Genomic DNA, 20,895 nt, shown 5'->3' with positions numbered 1-20,895 from the left:
CAGTCAGTAAGTGAAAAAATGAACTAAATACTAATTTCTTAAATGCATCAGTCATTGGGAGAAAGAATGAACAAATTAGTAGTTGATTGAATGAAACAGTCAGTGAATGAACGAATGAACGAATAAGTAGGCTTAGTTATTGAATGAATAGGTGAGCGAAAGAATGAACAAATCAGTAATTGATTAAATTAATCCGTTTGTGAGTGAAAGAATGAACGAATCAGTAATTGATTAAATGAATCAGTCTGTGAGTGAAAGAATGAACAAACCAGTAATTGATTAAATGAATCAGTCTGTGAGTGAAAGAATGAACAAATCAGTAATTGATTAAATGAATCAGTCTGTGAGTGAAAGAATGAACAAATCAGTAATTGATTAAATGAATCAGTCTGTGAGTGAAAGAATGAACAAATCAGTAATTGATTAAATGAATCAGTCTGTGAGTAAATGAATGAACGAATCAGTAATTGATTAAATGAATCAGTCTGTGAGTAAATGAATGAACGAATCAGTAATTGATTAAATGAATCAGTCTGTGAGTGAAAGAATGAACAAATCAGTAATTGATTAAATGAATCAGTTTGTGAGTGAAAGAATGAACAAATCAGTAATTGATTAAATGAATCAGTCTGTGAGTGAAAGAATGAACAAATCAGTAATTGGTTAAATGAATCAGTCTGTGAGTGAAAGAATAAACAAATCAGTAATTGATTAAATGAATCAGTCTGTGAGTGAAAGAATAAACAAATCAGTAATTGATTAAATGAATCAGTCTGTGAGTGAAAGAATGAACAAATCAGTAATTGATTAAATGAATCAGTCTGTGAGTAAATGAATGAACGAATCAGTAATTGATTAAATGAATCAGTCTGTGAGTGAATGAATGAACGAATCAGTAATTGATTAAATGAATCAGTCAGTGAGTGAAAGAATGAACAAATCAGTAATTGATTAAATGAATCAGTCTGTGAGTGAAAGAATGGACAAATCAGTAATTGATTAAATGAATCAGTCTGTGAGTGAAAGAATGAACAAATCAGTAATTGATTAAATGAATCAGTCTGTGAGTGAAAGAATGAACAAATCAGTAATTGATTAAATGAATCAGTCTGTGAGTAAATGAATGAACGAATCAGTAATTGATTAAATGAATCAGTCTGTGAGTAAATGAATGAACGAATCAGTAATTGATTAAATGAATCAGTCTGTGAGTGAAAGAATGAACAAATCAGTAATTGATTAAATGAATCAGTATGTGAGTGAAAGAATGAACAAATCAGTAATTGATTAAATGAATCAGTCTGTGAGTGAAAGAATGAACAAATCAGTAATTGATGAAATGAATCAGTCTGTGAGTGAAAGAATGAACAAATCAGTAATTGATGAAATGAATCAGTCTGTGAGTGAAAGAATGAACGAATCAGTAATTGATTAAATGAATCAGTCTGTGAGTGAAAGAATGAACGAATCAGTAATTGATTAAATGAATCAGTCTGTGAGTGAAAGAATGAACGAATCAGTAATTGATTAAATGAATCAATGAAATGAATTGATTAAATAATTGAGTGAAATGATCAAATAAGTAATTGATTTGAATGAATCAGTGAGTGAAAATAAACAAAATAGAGATTTAATTTAATCACTGAAAGAATTAAAGATTAAAACTGTGTTTTTATGCAGGCTATTAATTATACACGTGAAAACGTGAAAGCCCTAAACGAGATGATAAATGCTGTGATATGAAAATAAATGTACTTTGAGTTAGATGTGTCTTTTTATATTGATTTTATATAGTTGCCTATAGTAACTGATGTATCTCTTACATTTTATACCCACAAACAGTCACGTACAACCCACACCTGTGACTAATTAAGCTCAATAAAAATGTCTTAACTCCTTTTCACTGGGTTTATTTTAGTCAGACTTCTTGCAGTGCTGGAAGCAACAACGCAATAACTTGAGAGTAAATTTCCCTCTCCGCTTCCTGTAAAGTGATGTATCGAAGTTCCATAATCCCTATGTTGCTCGTAGTGTCCTTCAAACTGAAAACTAACGAATTACTAATTTAGTAAGTGAGTGAGTGAGTGAGTAAATCAAATAATAAATGAGTATGTGAATGAATGCGTGAGTTATTGGATGAATGAATGAATGAGTGGTTGGATGAAACTGATGGATGGAGTCCATATTTAAGTGCCAGTCTCAGATAAATAGACATCCCCCTCCTCAGTGCTGGTCTGTGGCCAACTCTCCTTGATACAGTCCAGTATTCACCACTAACATAGCTAATCCTTTCATTAAATCAAGCCTCCCACTAACCTATAAAGAGCTAATTGTGTGGTGAGTCAGCACACGCACACACACACACACACACACACACACACACACACACACACACACACACACACACACACACACACACACACACACACACACACACACACACACACACACAGGCACTCACACATATCCAGGGAATCCTACATCTCTTTACGCTCTCTTATTTTTTCAGGCTGTATCTTTTACCACCACAGCTTTCCAGCTTGCTAACACAGTATTCCTGTATTTTCCCTTGGTCACAGATACACATGTTTGCGACGACGTGCATATGTGCGTGTTCTCATGTGTGTGCGCCCATGAATACTCAGCCTCTTGTGTGTGTTTGCTCAAACTTACAGCGCTGCTGTTCATTCCCAGGGTTGAGTTGTCAGGCGTGTTCCCATAAGACTGCTTTTAACACACATCTCTTATTTTCACACATCAGTGACAGCACTGTTCCCTTGCGCTGGAGCCGTCCCAAAATGTTTTGCTTGGCTGCGTAGGTCCTGAATTGAGAGCTTTAGGTCAATTTTAAATAAACACAGTGTGTTTGCAAACTAGATAGATCAAATTAAACCCAATGCCCTCACCTCATCATCATGTAACAGCTCTATTTTGTCTTTTTAATGGTGTGATAATGGCAAGCTATCGGTGTTGATGGACTTTGAAGTCTGGGTGATTAACATATCTGGTTCTACAGAACACAATCAGTTTAATCTCTTTTCTCTTCCTTTTTTTAGAAAGACCTGTGAAGATCAGAAGCAACACATGATGAAACATGCAGAGGACTCTGAATAGATATAGGAAGTCATACAGACCGCCTGAAAACTCAACATCTTGGTTTTTTCAACAACACCGGGCCGTTGTATGAGGTTAAAAGAAACGGATGGCAAATGTCCAACCTCCAAACTAGTTTTTATGGACCACAGGCATGGACGTCTAATGGCTAAACCTTCAATGAATGGTTTTCTCTTTTGGGTCTTTGGGAGCGCTGTAGAATGGAGGATCCATTCCAGACATTCTCTCAAGGGTCTGTCACGCTACCTCCAAGAAGAATGAGCAATTTTCACCAGATGGAGATATGCGCATGTCGCTACTGAACTGGTCCAATGGTTCATTTGTCTGGACAGAGAACTAAAAGGACCTTGAAGAAGAGGAAGTGGCCGTAACTTGACCCATGACAAAGTATGTGCATGAAGAGCCAGGCTGAAGTTTTAAGAGCGGGTGAAATGGGAATCGACAGTAAAGTTTTGAACAAAACTCGCTTTGTAGTCTACACCTGGGAAATATGAGACTTTAGTCGACAGACAAAACACAAACAGTTCTTCTTTTTAATCATAGACATACCCAAGTGACTTCAACAAGTGGTTCTGGCCGTTGGCTGATCTTTTCGTCTTGCTTTTGATGGTGCGCAGAGATGCCCCAACTTTATTGAACTATGTCATCCTACCCGCCTTGTTGTTGAGGTTGTCAGTTGTGATGCTGCGCAGGAGTCTGCTGGCCTGGCTCTCACGCGTGGGCGTCCTGTTAGTGGTGGTTTGCTGTTGTCTTTCCCTTCTTTATGTCATCACTTGCAGCCCCCGTGCTGATGAGCCCATGGCTGGGCAACCCCTACCCAGGGTTGGAGGGATGGCTATGCCAGGAGTTCCAAGCAGGCCAGGTGGGGTTGGAGGTGCCCCCATTGGCCCTGCCGGACCAGAAGGGTTCCAAGCCCTTCTTCAAGAGCGAGAAGAACAGCACCGGCAGCATATCACCAGCTTGAAAAAACAAATCGCTCAACTCAAAGAAGCTCTCCAGGAGCGGAGCGAACAACTTAAGGGCATGCAGGACTCTGTAGAGAAAACAGCTGGGAAGGGAACGGTGGGTGATGTGGCTGATGAACGCAGTCATAGTGACCTGCAGGAGTTCCTACGCAGCCAGGTGAGCCGCGCAGAGGTACACTCTGGGGTAAGACTTCCGAGCGAGTATGCTGTTGTGCCGTTTGAGAGCTTTACCTTGCAACGAGTCTACCAGCTGGAAATGGGTTTGACCCGTCACCCTGAGGAAAAGCCGGTGAGGAAGGACCGCAGGGATGAGCTGGGGGAAGTGGTGGAGAGTGCGCTACATTCCCTCAATGCGCCAAATCAAGGCGGAGACAAAGTGAAAGCCAGCAAAGTCTACACACCATCAGACTTTATAGAAGGTAAGAGTAGCAATTGCGCAGTTATCCAGTATCTGCATCCGCTATTTTGCTAAAAATCTGTGCTCCTACAGTACCTACTGTGAGATAAGACCATGCAGAAGCTACTTATAGGTAGGGCTGTGCAATTAATCGCAATCGCAAAAAAATCGCGATTTAAGCACATGCGATTTCTAAACCGCACAAGGCTGCGATTTTATCTATCCCCCCAACGGCACCCCCGCCCCCCTTGAACGTCAAGTTCATTTTATTTTCGATATAGCGCCACATCACAAATAGAAGTCATTTAAGGTTATCTTTCCTATAGAACAGGTCTATACATAGTTCTTTTATTAAACATACTAAATAGCCTTATGTTATTTATCTTATTTACACGAAGGCATGGCATTTCTGTCTCTTCATGGTCGCGTGATTACAATGTCTCCTCCAAGAAAACACGGACTGGATCGCGGACTAAAAAGACCGTTTTAATATGAATCCTTCATGTTCCGTTTGCTTCTGTATGTATGAATGGTGGAGACGCGTTTTATTTCTTTACTACATGCAGACTGAAGCACACGTGATGCTCCCGCTAATTTTTGGCATTTGCATCTCACATGAACAGATAAACTCAATCGCCAAATCGCTGCTGTGAGTTTCACTTTTACCGTTTCATTTGAGAAAACTAGCATCATATACACACAGAAACTTCACTGCAACCTGTCAAAATAAAAGTACGGTTTAACATGTAACAGAACAATATTAGTCCTGTATTACTTTTGTACAGTATAATGTAGGTGTTTATATATTCCTATTTAAATAATTTACATAAAATAATATATATATGATAAAAAAAATTACAACAAGATTAACCACTTAATTATTATTTAAACGTTTTAAACTGAACATAATTTTTCTTCCACGCATTGATTTTAACAGTAAATTTCTGTTTGTTTGACAAATTAAAAGGGTTTATTTTTCATTTGATTAAAAATAAATAAATGTTTATGCTTTTTCATTATCAGAAAAATTAAAACATAAGAATTTCTAAAAAAAAAAAAAAAAAAAAAAAAAAAAAGCAAAAGATTTTAGAACCCTCAAAATGTTAAAATAGAGAGTTTTGGACTTATTTTTCCACTGAAATGAATGTATTCGTTATTGCACAAAGTAGGCTAAAGTGCCGGGAAAAAAGTAAAATGGCTTATTTATTTTATGTTGTCTGTTTTAAAGACAATTTTACTACAGTTTTGTTTATTAAACTTAATACTATGTTATTTCATGGTGAAATGTTTTGTTATGCACTTATTGTGCACTGAATACATTTAGAATGTATGTATGTAGCTTGTTTGAAAAAAAAAAAAAAATCGCAAATAAAATCGCAATCGCAATATTCCTTCAAAAAATCGCAATATGATTATTTTGTCCATATTGCACAGCCCTACTTATAGGTGTATTCCAGGTTCAATTCAAGTTAAAGGGTTAGTTCAGCCAAAAATGAAAATTCTGTCATTAATTACTCACCCTCATGTCGTTACAAAACCATAAGGATTCGTTCGTCTTCAGAACACAAATTAAGATATTTCTGATGAAATCTGAAAGCTTTCTGACCCTGCATAGACAGCAATGCAAATACCACGTTCAAGACCCAGAAAGGTAGTAAGGGCATCGTTAAAATAGTCCATATCACATCTAGGGCTGGATGATTAATTGAAAAGTAATCAAAACCAAAATTCAGAACCTCTAACCGATGTAATTTTCCCATGACAGTTATTTTGTTATACTTTCTCATTAAAAACATACTCTTGCGTGATTTTAGGTTATATCATCCAGCCCTAAACACTTTCAACCGCCAAAGACTGACCCAGAAGAGTAGAAATGGTTAAATAAAGTCATTATTTTTATTTTTTTGCGCACAAAAGTATTCTCGTAGCTTCATAACATTATGGTTGAACCACTGATCTCACATTGACTATTTTAATGACGTCCTCACTACATTTCTGGGCCTTGAACATGTAAGTTGTGTTTCTGTCTATGCAGGGCCAGAAAGCTCTTGGATTTCATCAAAAATATCCTAATTTGTTTTCCGAAGAAGAACGATTTTTCAGGTTTGGAACGACAGGAGGGTGAGTAATTAAAGGGGAATTTTACTTCTAGAGCAACAATTTACAGAAAATTTACTACTGTCTTTCTTTCTTCAGTCGTAAAGAAATTGTTTTTTAAGTTATGTTAAAAACATTTTAGGATTTCTGTCCATATAGTGGACTTCTATGGTGCCCCCAAGTTGGAACTGCCAAAATGCAGTTTAAATGCAGCTTCAAAGGGCTCTAAATCCCAGTCAAGGAAAAAGGGTCTTATCTAGCGATACGATCAGTTATTTTCTGAAAAAATTGACAATTCATATAATTTTTAACCTCAAATGCTCATCTTGTTTTCTCCAACTTCAAAATTGCCTTACATCGTTGTTTGTAGGACCTTCACTGTTTGCAGGACCTTTTTTGTGAAGAGCGTTTGATCTTCTTTCATGTTCACTTTGTAAACTGGGTTGGTACTTCTGCAGCGATGTAGGATGGTTCTGATTAGAAAATGAGATGGGAGTATTTCGACATACCCTAACTGTCTTAAACTGGAATGCACAGAGTTCACACAGAGCTGGACAAGACGAGCATTTGAGGTTAAAAAGTATATAAATTGTTTTTGTTTTTGTTTAGAAAATAACAAATCATTTAGCTAAATAAGACCCTTCTTCATCGACTGGTATCATTTAGAGCCCTTTGAAGCTGCATTTAAACTGTATTTTGGAAGTTCAAACTCGGGGGCACCATAGAAGTCCACTATATGGACAGAAATCCTAAAATGTTTTCCTCAAAAAATAATTTCTTTAAGACTGAAGAAAGAAAGACAGGAACATCTTGGATGACAAGGCGGTGAGTAAATTATATGTAAATTTTTGTTCTGGAAGTGAACTTCTCCTTTTATTACATCCCAAGCCCGTAAGACTTTCGTTCATCTTTGGAACGGATGATTTAAAAATTAATTTAGTGTGACTGCATATATGGTGTAAGTTTGAAGTGGTTTAGAATGCAAGGTAGGAGTTTTCATTAGCCTGTTTGGAAACATAATTTTTTGTATTCCATTTAGTGCTGCTAGTGCAGAGATGACACACTTCACCTCTAATACGGCTCCACAAGAAAACTGGACTGCATGTCTGTAGACTATTGATAAAGTCAAGAGCACGTCTTACGTATTTAGAGAAAATTGTTCAAAGTAATCTCTGAAGCACATTGCAAGACTTGTACAATGTGTTTCTTGCATCCTCAGAATTAAAACAGCAAAACAATAGAGCATCCTGTAGCAGTATGCTAACACGCTAAAAGCCAGGATATCCTGTGATGACTCTAGGAAATGTACACAGCTGTTTCATGTTCAGACTGTCTCATCTCTGCTATTTCCTCCAGAGAGAAAGTGACGCATCTCAGTGGTTATAGGCATTACAGGAAATACATCATTCATGCTGCTGTGCACCTTGTTTAGTCATAAATGACTGTTCCCAGCAACAGAATCGGAAATGCTAGAAATGAGATATGGTGAAATTTGCATAAACTTTTCAAGACTAGGTGACTGCAAGAGTTAGAGTTAGCTAATATGAAAAGTGGTGGTGAACTTTACCTGAACGTAACAAACAACTGCCGAATTTTCATGCTAGCTTATGCTGTTTTGTTGCTGGTCTAGCTGGTGTTAAATAGCAAATCAACCTTAATGCTGAACTTGTGAGCAAGAATATATTAGGAAGAGTGCTACATAGTATCTCTAACTATCTAAAACTACTATACGCTACTGTTTCTGTTTTGTATCGTGCGTCTTTTGGAATTTTGTATATCCCAACCAGACACTGGTGGGAGAAATTACTGTAAACTGCCTCTGCCAACAAAGTGTGCTGTATGCACTTTGTTAATACAGTCAAAAGTTTACATACACCTTGCAGAATCTGCAAAATGTTAATCATTTGACCAAAATAAGAGGGATACAAAATGCATGTTATATTTTATTTAGTACAGACCTGAATAAAATATTTCACAAATTCAACTATTCTTTCTCTTGTACAAGAGAAAGAATAGTTGAATTTATAAAAATGACCCTGTTCAAAAGTTTTCATACTCTTGATTCTTAATACTGTATTGTTACCTAAATAATCCACAGCTGTGATAATTGTTCATGAGTCCCTTGTTTGTCCTGAACTGTTTAACTGCCGTTGTTCTTTAGAAAAATCCTTTGGGTCCCACAAATTCTTTGGTTTTTCAGCGTTTCTGTGTATTTGAACCCTTTCCAACAATGACTTGGATTTTGAGATCCATCTTTTCACACTGACTGAGGACAACTGAGGGACTCATATGCAACTATTACAGAAGAATCAAGCACTCCCTGATGCTTCAGAAGGAAAAACAATTCATTAATTCGAAGATCAGGGTAAACTTAACTTATTTTATGTCTTTTGTAGCTTCAGAAGGGCAGTACTAAATTAAAAAAAATATGATATTTAGGCAAAATAAGAAAAATGTACACATCCTCATTCTGTTCAAAAGTTTGCACCCCTGGCTCTTAATGCATTGCTTTTCCTTCTGAAGCACCAGAGAGCATTTGAACCTTCTGTAATAGTTGCATATGAGTCCCTCAGATGTCCTCAGTGTGAAAAGATGGATCTCAAAATCAAGAAAAAACTCAGAAAAAACTGTCACTAAAAAGTAAAAAACACAGCTGTGGATCATTCAGGTAACAACACAGTAGTAAGAATCAAGTTAAAACTTTTGAAGTTTAAACAGGGCCATTTTTATAAATTCAACTATTATTTTCTCTTGTGGACTATATGCAAATGTATTTTAGGTATCTTGTTTAGATCAGTACTAATTTAAAAATAACAAGCATTTTGTATGATCCTTGTTATTTTGGTAAAATAAGTAACATTTCGCAGAATATGCAAAGTGCGTATGTAAACTTTTGACTTTAACTGTAACATTTCCGATTATTTAAAGGATCAACCCCCAGGGGCCCCCTCAAAATGCAGGGCCTATTGCTAAGCCTCTGCTTGTCAATTCAAGCCTCTTCTGAGCTCTTTTTCAACTGTAGAACTGAACAGACCCACTCTACTTCACATCAACAATGTAGAGCCTGTAAAATATTCAAAAAGAGCCAAGGCCGTGTCTGTATTAACTTACAACTCGGTGTCCAGACACAATGTCAATTTACCCAGCCGTCTTGCTAACACCGAACAAGCCTGAATAATATTATTGGACATTCTAAAAATATACGGCCCTAAAAAAACACAGGAGGCTTGTCCATTGAAACGGTGCTTCAGCAAACAGGAATGTTTACAGAAAGCGTATCTTTTCTACCCACAAAATAACTCTCCCACCCCATCCCTCAGGGATACATGTATCTCTCTCATTATCCTGTGCCCATTATCTCTGTTGGCTAACTGTATATAGTGCTCCTTTACCCAGACCGATTTTGTGGTGGCACAATCCAATTTAGAGACAAAAAAAAAAAAAAAATCACAGTTCCTGTTTAAAAGTGCAGCTTTATCCAGAGCTAATGTTACCAGTGTTCAGTAACTCACGTGATTTTTGTTGTGTCTTATTTACCGTAGCTTGTTTTTAAGTGAGGGTGAGCCTGCGGGTTACGCTTTGATGTCTTTTCCGTTAGTAGCTTGTATTGATTCGGATGGCTTCCCTAATGGCCCTGCTTTTCTCATAAATGCATTTTATGTGTGGGATGGAAAGGGCTGGACATGAGAATTATTCCAGTTTGCTAGTTTGTGCAGGCAAGCATCACTTCTGTTGCTGCTTAGGGTTAGGGATTTGGACAGAAACAATGTAAACACTGCTTAGAACACCATAGCAACTTTCACACAAATTTATTACAAATTATATGCACATATTTCCCATAGTAGATCATAATGCGGTATTTCCACACTGTGCTACCAAAGCTAATCAAGTACAGTATGAAGCTGTGAAGTATGTTTTTATGTTGTTTCCTCAAGATGATCCCCCCTACAGGGATATAGTTCACCCAAAAATCTTTATCTGCTTACCCATCCAAGATGTAGGTGACTTTGTTTCTTCAGTAGATCACAAACGAAGATTTTTAACTCAAACCGTTGCAGTCTGTCAGTCATATAATGGCAATGAATGGGCTCCACAGCTTTGAGAATCGAAAAAACATACACAGACAAAACCAAATTAAACTTTGTGGCTCGTGACGATACATTGAGGTCTTAAGACACCAAACAATTGGTCTGTGCAAGGAACTGAACAGTATTTATAACATTTTTTACCTCGGATACACTGCAATGTCCAACTGTCCTGAGCGTGTTCACAACAGCCAGTGTTTGTGTGCCTTTTTAGCACATAAAGATTGAACTGAAGAATTAACTTGCATTTACAAACTGCCAACTTCAAAAATTGTATCTTTTAAAAGAAAAAGAGAGGAAATCTTTAAGCTCCATCTTTTAAACAAGTGGTTGGTTGGTTCGTTCATGTCACATGACCTGCGGTGCACTTGCGGCATTCTGAAAAGTTCAGATGTTTTTATCTCGATGTGGCACGACCGCGTCGCTTCCATTATGAGAAATGGAAATTTCCTAAATTTGAAATAACGAACTTGAGCACGCAAAAGACGCTACACGTGAACGGCCGCTTATACGACGCTGGCGCATCCTCCAACTCCGGGCAGCCTTCCTTATCTCTCCCACTTGCCATTTCTACATGTGACGTAACCTGCAGCACTCCACCGAACGGTTCGGATGTTTTTTCATGTACCGTGCCACCCCTAGTATTTATATAATATTTGACTTCTGATCCACTGCAATGTCCAACTGTCTTGAGCATGTTCACAACAGCCGGCGCGTGACAAAGAGAAAGCAAACATAACTGCAGTCGATCAGGCTCAAAAATTGGGGGTCTGTGAAAAGTCAACACTCCTGGATGAGTTTGCGCAAGCAAACAAAATCTTTTAGTTTTTAATCAGTTGCAACAATAGTAATAGTAATACAATAGTAATTACCATTTTGAGTAGCCGTCGTATACACAATCTCTAAACAATGAGTTATGCATACGCTAGACAGATCGCTTCCGTGCATGCGTCTACTATGCTAATGAGGTAAAACATTATATAAATACTGTTCAGTTTCTTGAACAGACTGATTGTTTCGTGTGTTAAGACCTCGATGTATCATCACGAGCCGCAGGGTTTAATTTGGTTTTGTCTGTGTATGTTTTTTTTTTTACTCTCAAAGCCGTGGAGCCCATTGACTGCCATTATATGACCTTTAAGGGAATAGGAATGTTTTGTGCAAACTGTGCGTGAGTGTATTTTCCTTTTATAATGAGAGTCTTTGTGCCTTTTATAGCACCGGCAAAAACAGTGATATGGGAACTGAACAATACGCATTTGATGCTGCACAGTACAGGATCATTTTCAAAAGCATGAAAGTACCGAGTGAAATCTGTTTTTCATGATCTCCATGCGTGACCACCTTCCAGATGCTTTTATTGTAAGTTATAACCAGGGATGTTACCCAAGCCTCAGATGACCTGGTGCTCCTGGCATCAACATCTGCGCAGATGATTTCTCAGAAATCCCTTATGCTAATACCATGTCTCAGCATAGCACATATCATTTGATCTTCACAAGAATTTGATGAGAAATTTGATTATTTCAAACTGGAGTCTGACTTTTAATTGCAGATTTTGGTAGTGTCTTCTCATGAGAGAAATCTGAGACTTCAGTGAACATCTCTTTATGTTCTCTATGCTGCTGTCTAGGAGAAACAACCAAGATTAGGGCTGCACTATTACATGGACAATTCACTCAAAAATGAAAATTCTGTCATTAGTTACTCACCCTCAAGGTGTTCCAAACACATAAGACCTTTGCTCATCTTCAGAACAGCAACACAACTGACATGTTCAAGGCCCAGAAAAGTAGTAAGGACATGGTTAAAATAGTCCATGTGACACCAGTGGTTTAACTGTAATGTTATGAAGCTGGAAGAATATTTTTTGTGTGCAAATAAAACAAAAATAACCACTTAATTCAACAATTTCTTCTCTTAGGAACCAGCGTTCTCACTGCCAACATAATAATTACAAACTCTGGTTGGCCTCATTGTGTTAACATGAAATTTCATACATACCTATTTCTTCTTATATATATTTTGTCATATACAGTAAAAGAGTAAGAAAATCTGTGCTGTAGCTTGAGTTGCAAGGCTTCTCTATATAACAAATGCAGATTTTGCCACATGTGCTCTCTGGCAAAAGCGTGACTTTATGTTTGCTGAGAGTGTCGCAAGATTGCCCAGAAGGCCCTTATATGGAGATGGCTTGGTTTTTTATGCAAATGACTAACTGCAAGCACATAGTCGCTCATTTAGAAAACTCCAAATTCATTAACATTAGAACGAGGTTAATAGCAAATTGATGTGCGCACACGTTATGAATTAGGGTGTACATTTTCGCGAGAAGTTCAGTGTGGTATTCTGAAGTGAGGAGGCAACTCAAAGTTTGTTGGTTTGTTTGAATTAAATGTTTTCCTGGTTAAATAAACATGACTTGCGCTATCAGAAAAATCTATTTTATATTTTTTTTTACGTTCTATTTATTAAAGCCAAGTATGAATCTCATCAAGCTAGTGTTTTTTTAGTCTTTCCAAAATAATAACTGTATCAGTATGAATTTAAACAATACATTTTGTTTGTGAACTTATATTCAGCTATTTTTTTTAAAATGGTTAACTTTGAACTATTTTAGAATTTTTCAGTTCAGTTATCAGTTTTCACTTTTATCAGTTATCAAGGCTGGATAAATATTGGTCACAGACACTGAGATTTACTTTAAAGGGGTCATATGATGTTGCTAAAAAGAACATAATTTTGTGTAATTGGTGTAATGCAATGTGTCTCAGGATTTAAGGCTCAAAAAAAAAACACATTATCGTTCTGAAAAGTGTGGTGTGCTCTATTTAGCCAGCTATCTGGTGCACTGTGATTGGCCAAATACCTTAAGCATGGAAATGTTATGCCCCTTACCATGTTGTGATGCCGTGTCCTGGCACGATGAAACAAAAACAATAAAACCCATTATTATAAATTAAGCATTTGTTGCATCTAGTGAGGACATCATTACTATTATTATAGTAATTAAATAAAACTAGATTTATTTTTGGCCTTTATTGAGATGGGAAAGATCAGAAGTGACAGGAAACAAAGTGTGAGAAAGATGGGAGGTGGGATCGGGAAAGGTCCTTGAGTCGGGATTCGAACCCTGGATGCCTGGAGCACAACGGCGCTGTATGTCGGCGCGCTGCCCACAAGGCTAACGGCACCAACAACTACTACATAATTATTCTGTCTTTTTGCGTGTCTGCATTTGTGATTGCAGAAACTACAAACAACAAGCACTACTCTACACTGCTCAAAACTCACGTTTGAATAGTCAGTAGCAAATTCTTTAAATATGAAAATGTACTTACAGGCTGTGGGTCAGAATCACCAGACTGCTCCTTGCAAAGTTTAAAATGCACTAAACACACTTGTATTTTGTGTTGCACTGTTCTAAAACCGTCTGATTTTTAATTGTGTAGTCATTTGGAAGGCCAAACAAAGTAGTTTTGCTTTCGCAATGAAACACAGTATCTCCACGACATGGTGGTGGCTGCAACAATACTACAGCGAGAATAAAAGTTATGCCTTCTTTCTTTGTGTATACGTTTGGGCAGTGTTATGCAAATCTTCCCACACCGTGACAGATTTGTGAGGCCGTGTTTGAATGAGCTGTTTCAGGAAGTCTTAACTTTAAGAATAGCTCTTTCGGTTTGAGACTTTAGTCTTTGCTACCTTACAGATCTTATAAATGCACAAACAGCTTGTAACACTCCAAAGACAAAAGAAAACATGAAATCGCATCATATGACCCCTTTAAATTTCACCAAGCTGATTACTCACTAAAAACTCCCACAGATCCTATTTTCATGCCATTCAAGTCAATTTCAAGTCTTATTTTGATACCACAAAATGGTTATATCTAAGTGTTTGAGTTGTTTACTTACTTTATTAAATTAGTCTTCCCGTTAACGGCATTATGTTGTTCATTTAGAGTGAAATACACGAGGCGATATTTATTGCATAAACCAATCACAGCCGAACATAACCAGTCATATCCAATTAAATCACAATGGAGGCATTGCCTCCTCTCACATGACTTTCCCCCATTCATTCTCAATTACCCCCCACCTTGTGGCACACTTTAGGGGGTCTGTTAAAACTCAATGGGCTCAGGTGAGGCGAGAGAGACGCAGACTCCCGCTGTAACTTTACCTGCTGGTGTCGCTGTTGGACAATGTTTTTTAGAAAAGTAGTGGTTTATACTTTTTAATGTTATGTTTTTTTATACTGGTGTTGTCTTATTTTTGTACTAGAGGAGGTGTGTTTTTTTAGAAGACACTGTGTCTCTTTCCTCTTCAGAAGAAACATCCCTGATTTGTGTATATGTACATTTCTCCTAAAATAATTTAGTAAAAACACTAAAGGTTGATACTAACATAACTGAAAACTCCATGTCTCATGAACCACTGAACAGTATAAAATAATACATTCCTCTGGGTTTTTCCATCAAGAGATTTGTGACAGGCTTTTGAATGCCTGTATTCGTATAGACTTGACGTGCATGTCTTCCTTCTTGCTTGTGTCTTTGTGTTTATCTTTGTAGTACTTGTCCTTGAGCTTTAGACTTCTTTGAAATTGTGCTTCGCTTGTGTGCGTCCACATGTGGGTGTTTGGTAAAATCGCTTCTTTTCTTCACTGTTCTCAATGTCTCTTCATCACGGCAGGCATTGCGCGCACTGAGAAGGACAAGGGCACGCTGTACGAGCTGACCTTCCGCGGAGAGCAGAAACAGGAGTTCCGCAGGCTGCTTCTCTTCCGCCCCTTCGGTCCCCTCATGAAAGTGAAAAGTGAGCTGGTGGAGACGGCCAACATGCCCATTAACATTGTGCTGCCTCTGTCCCAGAGAGCCGACAAATTCAAACAGTTCATGCACAACTTCAGGTGACTCCACTCATTCTTTTCGTTCTCTGTTATTATCTGTTGTTTATCCTTCTCTGCACCTTTATTTTCTGTCTTGTTCACAATTCATACTGTCTATTCTCCCAGCACTTTTCATAAAAAAGGTACACATTAGTATTAAAAATGAGATTGTTGTAAGAACCATTAGATATTTTTCATAAGCCATTACCTGTTATTGTTGACTACTGTTATTGACTCTAAAATTCAAATCATATAGCAATGTCATCATTATCTGTTAAATTTATATTCAGTTAATTCACGTTCAGTTCAGAGTAGCATTTTTGTACACTCAACACAAACGTGCTTTTGTGGCTCAGTCATGATTAAAATGGTCTCAATTTTTTAAAATTATTTTTGTGTTAATGTGCCAAGTTAAGCATTAAAATATCAGTATTGGATATTTTAATATATTGGATATTACAGTATTTGCCAACTAAAAGCTACATTTATTTGACTAAAAATACAGGAAAAACAATAATATTGTGAAATATTATTATCATTTAAAATAACTATGTTAAATAAATGTTTATTAGCTAATAACATAGCTAATTTTCAGTAGCCATTTCAGTCGAATTCCAGTCGCCAGTGTCAATTAAAATCATATCAATCAATATCAATATCAATATCCCTTTATTGTCATTGCATGTTAACATACAACGAAATTGCATCTCTCTCATAAGAAGGTAACTATATTCACATACATTCAAAAAAAAAAAAAAAAAACACCAATATTAAAGTGACTTGTGCATTTCATTAATGTGCTCAGTCTATCCTTCAAATGATAAGAATCTGTAGAAGGCAACCTTAAATATAGGAATTCAGTTCACGTATTACTGCTGGAAAAAAACTGTTCCTAAATCTGGAGGTGCGAGTCTTTAAAGCCCTATAACGTCTCCCAGATGGGAGCAGTGCAAAGACGTTATGAAAAGGATGGGTATTGTCCTTGATGATGGTACAGGCTCTGCTATGACAGCGAAGCCTGTATATGTCCTTAAGGTGAGGCAGTGGAAGTCCAATAGTCTTTTGGGAGCTTTTAATAACCCTTTGAAGTGCAGCTCTATCGGCCACAGAACAATTTCCATACCATGCTGTAATACAGTATGTTAATATACTTTCTACTGTACAGTGATAAAATGATTTCAATAGTCTGGCAGAGAGATGGGCCTTCCTCAGAGTTCGTAGAAAGTAAAGTCTCTGTTGGGCCTTTTTGACCAGAGCATTAGTGTTAACTGTCCATTTAAGGTCTTCGCTGACATGAATGCCCAGAAACTTAAAGCTGGACACTCTTTCCACCTCCTCTCCCTTTATTGCCAAGGCCTGGGGTTCTTCTTGATGTCGCCTGAAGTCTATAACCAACTCCTTTGTCTTCTTGATGTTAAGAGACAAATTGTTGTCTGAGCACCACTCGACCAGCCTAGACACTTCATCTCTATAGGCAGCTTCATTGCCCTGTGAGATAAGCCCCACAAGTGTTGTGTCATCCGCAAACTTGATAATTGCATTCGTGGGGTGTGCTGCTGTACAATCGTGTGTATAGAGAGAGTATAACAAAGGGCTCAGCACACATCCCTGCGGTGCTCCAGTACTAAGAGTAAGACTTGTGGAGGTGTGCGAAATCAATCTCACATTCTGTGAGCGGTTCCTGAGAAAGTCCATGGTCCACCAACATATTTGATCGCTGAGACCCACCTCCCGCATTTTTGTGACTAACCTGCTAGGGATGATAGTATTAAAGGCAGAACTATAGTCCACAAAGAGCATCCTTACATATGTGTCCTTCTGTTCCAGATGTTCCAATGCAATATGAAGTACTGTATTTACTGCATCCTCTGTGGATCTATTTTGCCTGTATGCATATTGATGTGGGTCAAATATAGAGGGAAGGACAGATTTAATATATCCCAGGATGAGTCTTTCAAAGCATTTGGATATGATCGGAGTTAGTGCTATTGGCCTGTAATCATTTAGAGAAGTGATACTGGACTGCTTAGGTATGGGAATAATAGTGGCAGTTTTAAGACAGGTTGGAACAACAGTGTGTGCCAGTGAAAGATTAAAAATGTCTGTGAAAACATCTTCAAGCTGATGTGCACAGTCCCGGAGGACCCTACCTGGGATTCCATCCGGTCCAGCCGCCTTTCTGGCATTTGTTGTTTTCAAAACCTGCCTAACCTGATGAGTCTGGAAGATGAGCGGGTGGTCAACAGACTCCAGCTGTAGTGAAATTGCGTTGTCCGATTTCCTCTCAAATCGGGCAAAAAAACAGTTCAGTTCCTCAGCCAGTGTGATACTACTCGCTGTCATATGTTCTCTACTTCCTTTGCAGTTTGTTATATGATGCAGACCCTGCCACATGCGTGATGAGTCCCTTGCGTCAAAGTGATCCTCTATCTTCTGTTTATAGGCAGCTTTAGCTAATTTTATCCCTTTCTTGAGTTTACATCTGGAAGCACTATACAATTCTTTATCACCAGACTTGAATGCCACATTACGATCTTTCAAGAGAAGTTGAACCTCCTTTGTCATCCATGGCTTCCTGTTTGGGTAGACACGGATGCGTTTATCATTAGTTACAACTCCCACACACCATCTGATATAGAAGAGCACAGTAGATGTATATTCATCCAGGTCCTGAGAGGAAAATAAGCCCCAATCTGTCCTTTGAAAACAGTCCTGCAACTGTGAAGCTGCTCCATCCGACCAGGTTTTAACTGTTTTAACAACAGCCTTTTGTTTCTTAATAATGGGGCAGTATGCTGGAATTAAAAAAAGTGACAGGTGATCAGACTGTCCCAGGTGAGGGAGGGGCAATGCTCTAAAAGCTTTAGGAATGTTGGAATAAACACAATCCAATGTGTTCACCCCCCTGGTGGGGCATTTCACATGTTGTTCAAACCGTGGAAACACAGTCTTCAAGTTAACATGATTAAAATCACCAGCCACTATAAACACCCCATCGGGATAAGTGTTCTGTTGCTTATTTATAGCTGTTAGCATATAGCCAAGTGCTACATTTCCATTTGCATCTGGTGGTATATACACGGCAATCACAATAACAACAGACATCTCCCGTGGCAGATAAAAAGGCCTACATTTAACTGCCAACAGCTCTAAATCTGGAGAACAATGTTCAGCAACAATTGCAGTGTTTGTGCACCATTTGTTGTTTGTATAAACACACAATCCACCCCCCCTACTCTTACCGGAGTTCTCAGTCCTATCGCTACGATGTACGGCGCGACCCGCTAGCTCAATAGCTGCATTGGGGACTCCAGAATGTAACCAAGTCTCGGTGATAATCATCACGCAGCTTTCTTGTGTAGTTGACCGTGTTGTTATATAAAGTCTCAACTCATCCATTTTGTTGTTTAAGGATCTTGCATTAGAGATGAAGAGACTGGGGAGTGGTGGTCTATGAGGGTTCCTCTTTAGCCGTGCTAAAATGCCAGCCCTGCATCCTCGTTTTTGTTTACGGTCTTTCCGCTGCCTCCGACGCCTGCTACTGGGTATAGTAATCCACGGAGACCCCGATGTCCTAGTAATCTCCGCTGGAATTCCATACGTATGCTGGAAGGTGATCGTTACCGATTGTTGTTGAGTCATCCCAATATAAATCAATGATTCACGGGAGTAACAAATAGTCTCTAGTGTCCCCAAATTGATTTCCCAGCACACAAACAAAAGTGTCAATAAAATGTAGTTCCATCTCAGAGAGCTCCCAGCCGCTGCGTCTATGCGCGCCGCCATCTTGGATTTGGATTGCAATTGTCATCTTTCTTTGTCATCTTTCTTTGTTGAATTTACATTTAGTTCATTTGCATACAGATTTTGCATTTTATATTATTTAAATACAGAGACTTATAGGAGCCCATTTCCACCACTGAATAAAAAAAAAAATTATTGTAGCTAAACTTTATAACTCAAAATTGCGAGTTTTATTTCACGTAATTCTGAGGAATAAGTCAAAATTGCGAGTTTGTTTCATGTAATTCTAAGAAAAAATATTTGCGTGATACAAACTCGCAATTCTGACTTTATAATTTGCATTTAGAGTTTGTAGCACTCAATCGTAAGAAAAATGTAATAATTGCAAATTTATAGCACGGAATTCTGAGAAAAAAGTTTTGAGTTTGTATCATGCAATTCGGAGGAAAAAAGTTGAAATTATGAGTTTAAATCACGCAAGTCTAAGAAAAAAGTCAGAATTTTAAGAAAAAAGTCAGAATTTTAAGAAAAAAGTCAGAATTGCGAGTTTAAATCACGCAAGTCTAAGAAAAAAGTCAGAATTGCAAGTTTAAATCACACAAGTCTAAGAAAAAAGTCAGAATTTTAAGAAAAAAGTCAGAATTGCGAGTTTAAATCACGCAAGTCTAAGAAAAAAGTCAGAATTGCAAGTTTAAATCAAGCAAGTCTAAGAAAAAAGTCAGAATTGCAAGTTTAAATCAAGCAAGTCTAAGAAAAAAGTCAGAATTGCGAGTTTAAATCATGCAAGTCTAAGAAAAAAGTCAGAATTGCAAGTTTAAATCAAGCAAGTCTAAGAAAAAAGTCAGAATTGCGAGTTTAAATAACGCAAGTCTAAGAAAAAAGTCAGAATTGCAAGTTTAAATCACGCAAGTCTAAGAAAAAAGTCAGAATTGTGAGTTTAAATCACGCAAGTCTAAGAAAAAAGTCAGAATTTTAAGAAAAAAGTCAGAATTGCGAGTTTAAATCATGCAAGTCTAAGAAAAAAGTTGAAATTATGAGTTTAAATCACGCAAGTCTAAGAAAAAAGTCAGAATTTTAAGAAAAAAGTCAGAATTGCGAGTTTAAATCACGCAAGTCTAAGAAAAAAGTCAGAATTGCAAGTTTAAATCAAGCAAGTCTAAGAAAAAAGTCAGAATTGCGAGTTTAAATAACGCAAGTCTAAGAAAAAAGTCAGAATTGCAAGTTTAAATCATGCAAGTCTAAGAAAAAAGTCAGAATTGTGAGTTTAAATCACGCAAGTCTAAGAAAAAGTCAGAATTGCAAGTTTAAATCAAGCAAGTCTAAGAAAAAAGTCAGAATTGCAAGTTTAAATCAAGCAAGTCTAAGAAAAAAGTCAGAATTGCGAGTTTAAATCATGCAAGTCTAAGAAAAAAGTCAGAATTGCAAGTTTAAATCAAGCAAGTCTAAGAAAAAAGTCAGAATTGCGAGTTTAAATAACGCAAGTCTAAGAAAAAAGTCAGAATTGCAAGTTTAAATCACGCAAGTCTAAGAAAAAAGTCAGAATTGTGAGTTTAAATCACGCAAGTCTAAGAAAAAAGTCAGAATTTTAAGAAAAAAGTCA

The 20,895-nt window shown here is 37.5% G+C and overlaps 1 protein-coding gene across 1 annotated transcript in view; it reads left to right on the top strand.

The window, feature by feature from the left end:
* csgalnact1a (chondroitin sulfate N-acetylgalactosaminyltransferase 1a) overlaps nt 1–20,895 on the top strand; it is a 71,520-nt gene that overhangs the window by 16,047 nt on the left and 34,578 nt on the right. The window contains exons 2-3 of the mRNA XM_073829997.1: nt 3,057–4,498; nt 15,356–15,572. Of these exons, the coding sequence (XP_073686098.1) occupies nt 3,721–4,498; nt 15,356–15,572 (995 nt within the window). The 5' untranslated portion in view covers nt 3,057–3,720. The remainder of the gene's footprint in view (nt 1–3,056; nt 4,499–15,355; nt 15,573–20,895) is intronic.

Source organism: Garra rufa, chromosome 23, assembly GCF_049309525.1.
Source record: "Garra rufa chromosome 23, GarRuf1.0, whole genome shotgun sequence".
Classification (NCBI taxonomy): Eukaryota; Metazoa; Chordata; class Actinopteri; order Cypriniformes; family Cyprinidae; genus Garra; species Garra rufa.
Note: the sequence above shows the minus strand (reverse complement) of the source record. Positions and strands in the feature narration are given on the sequence as shown.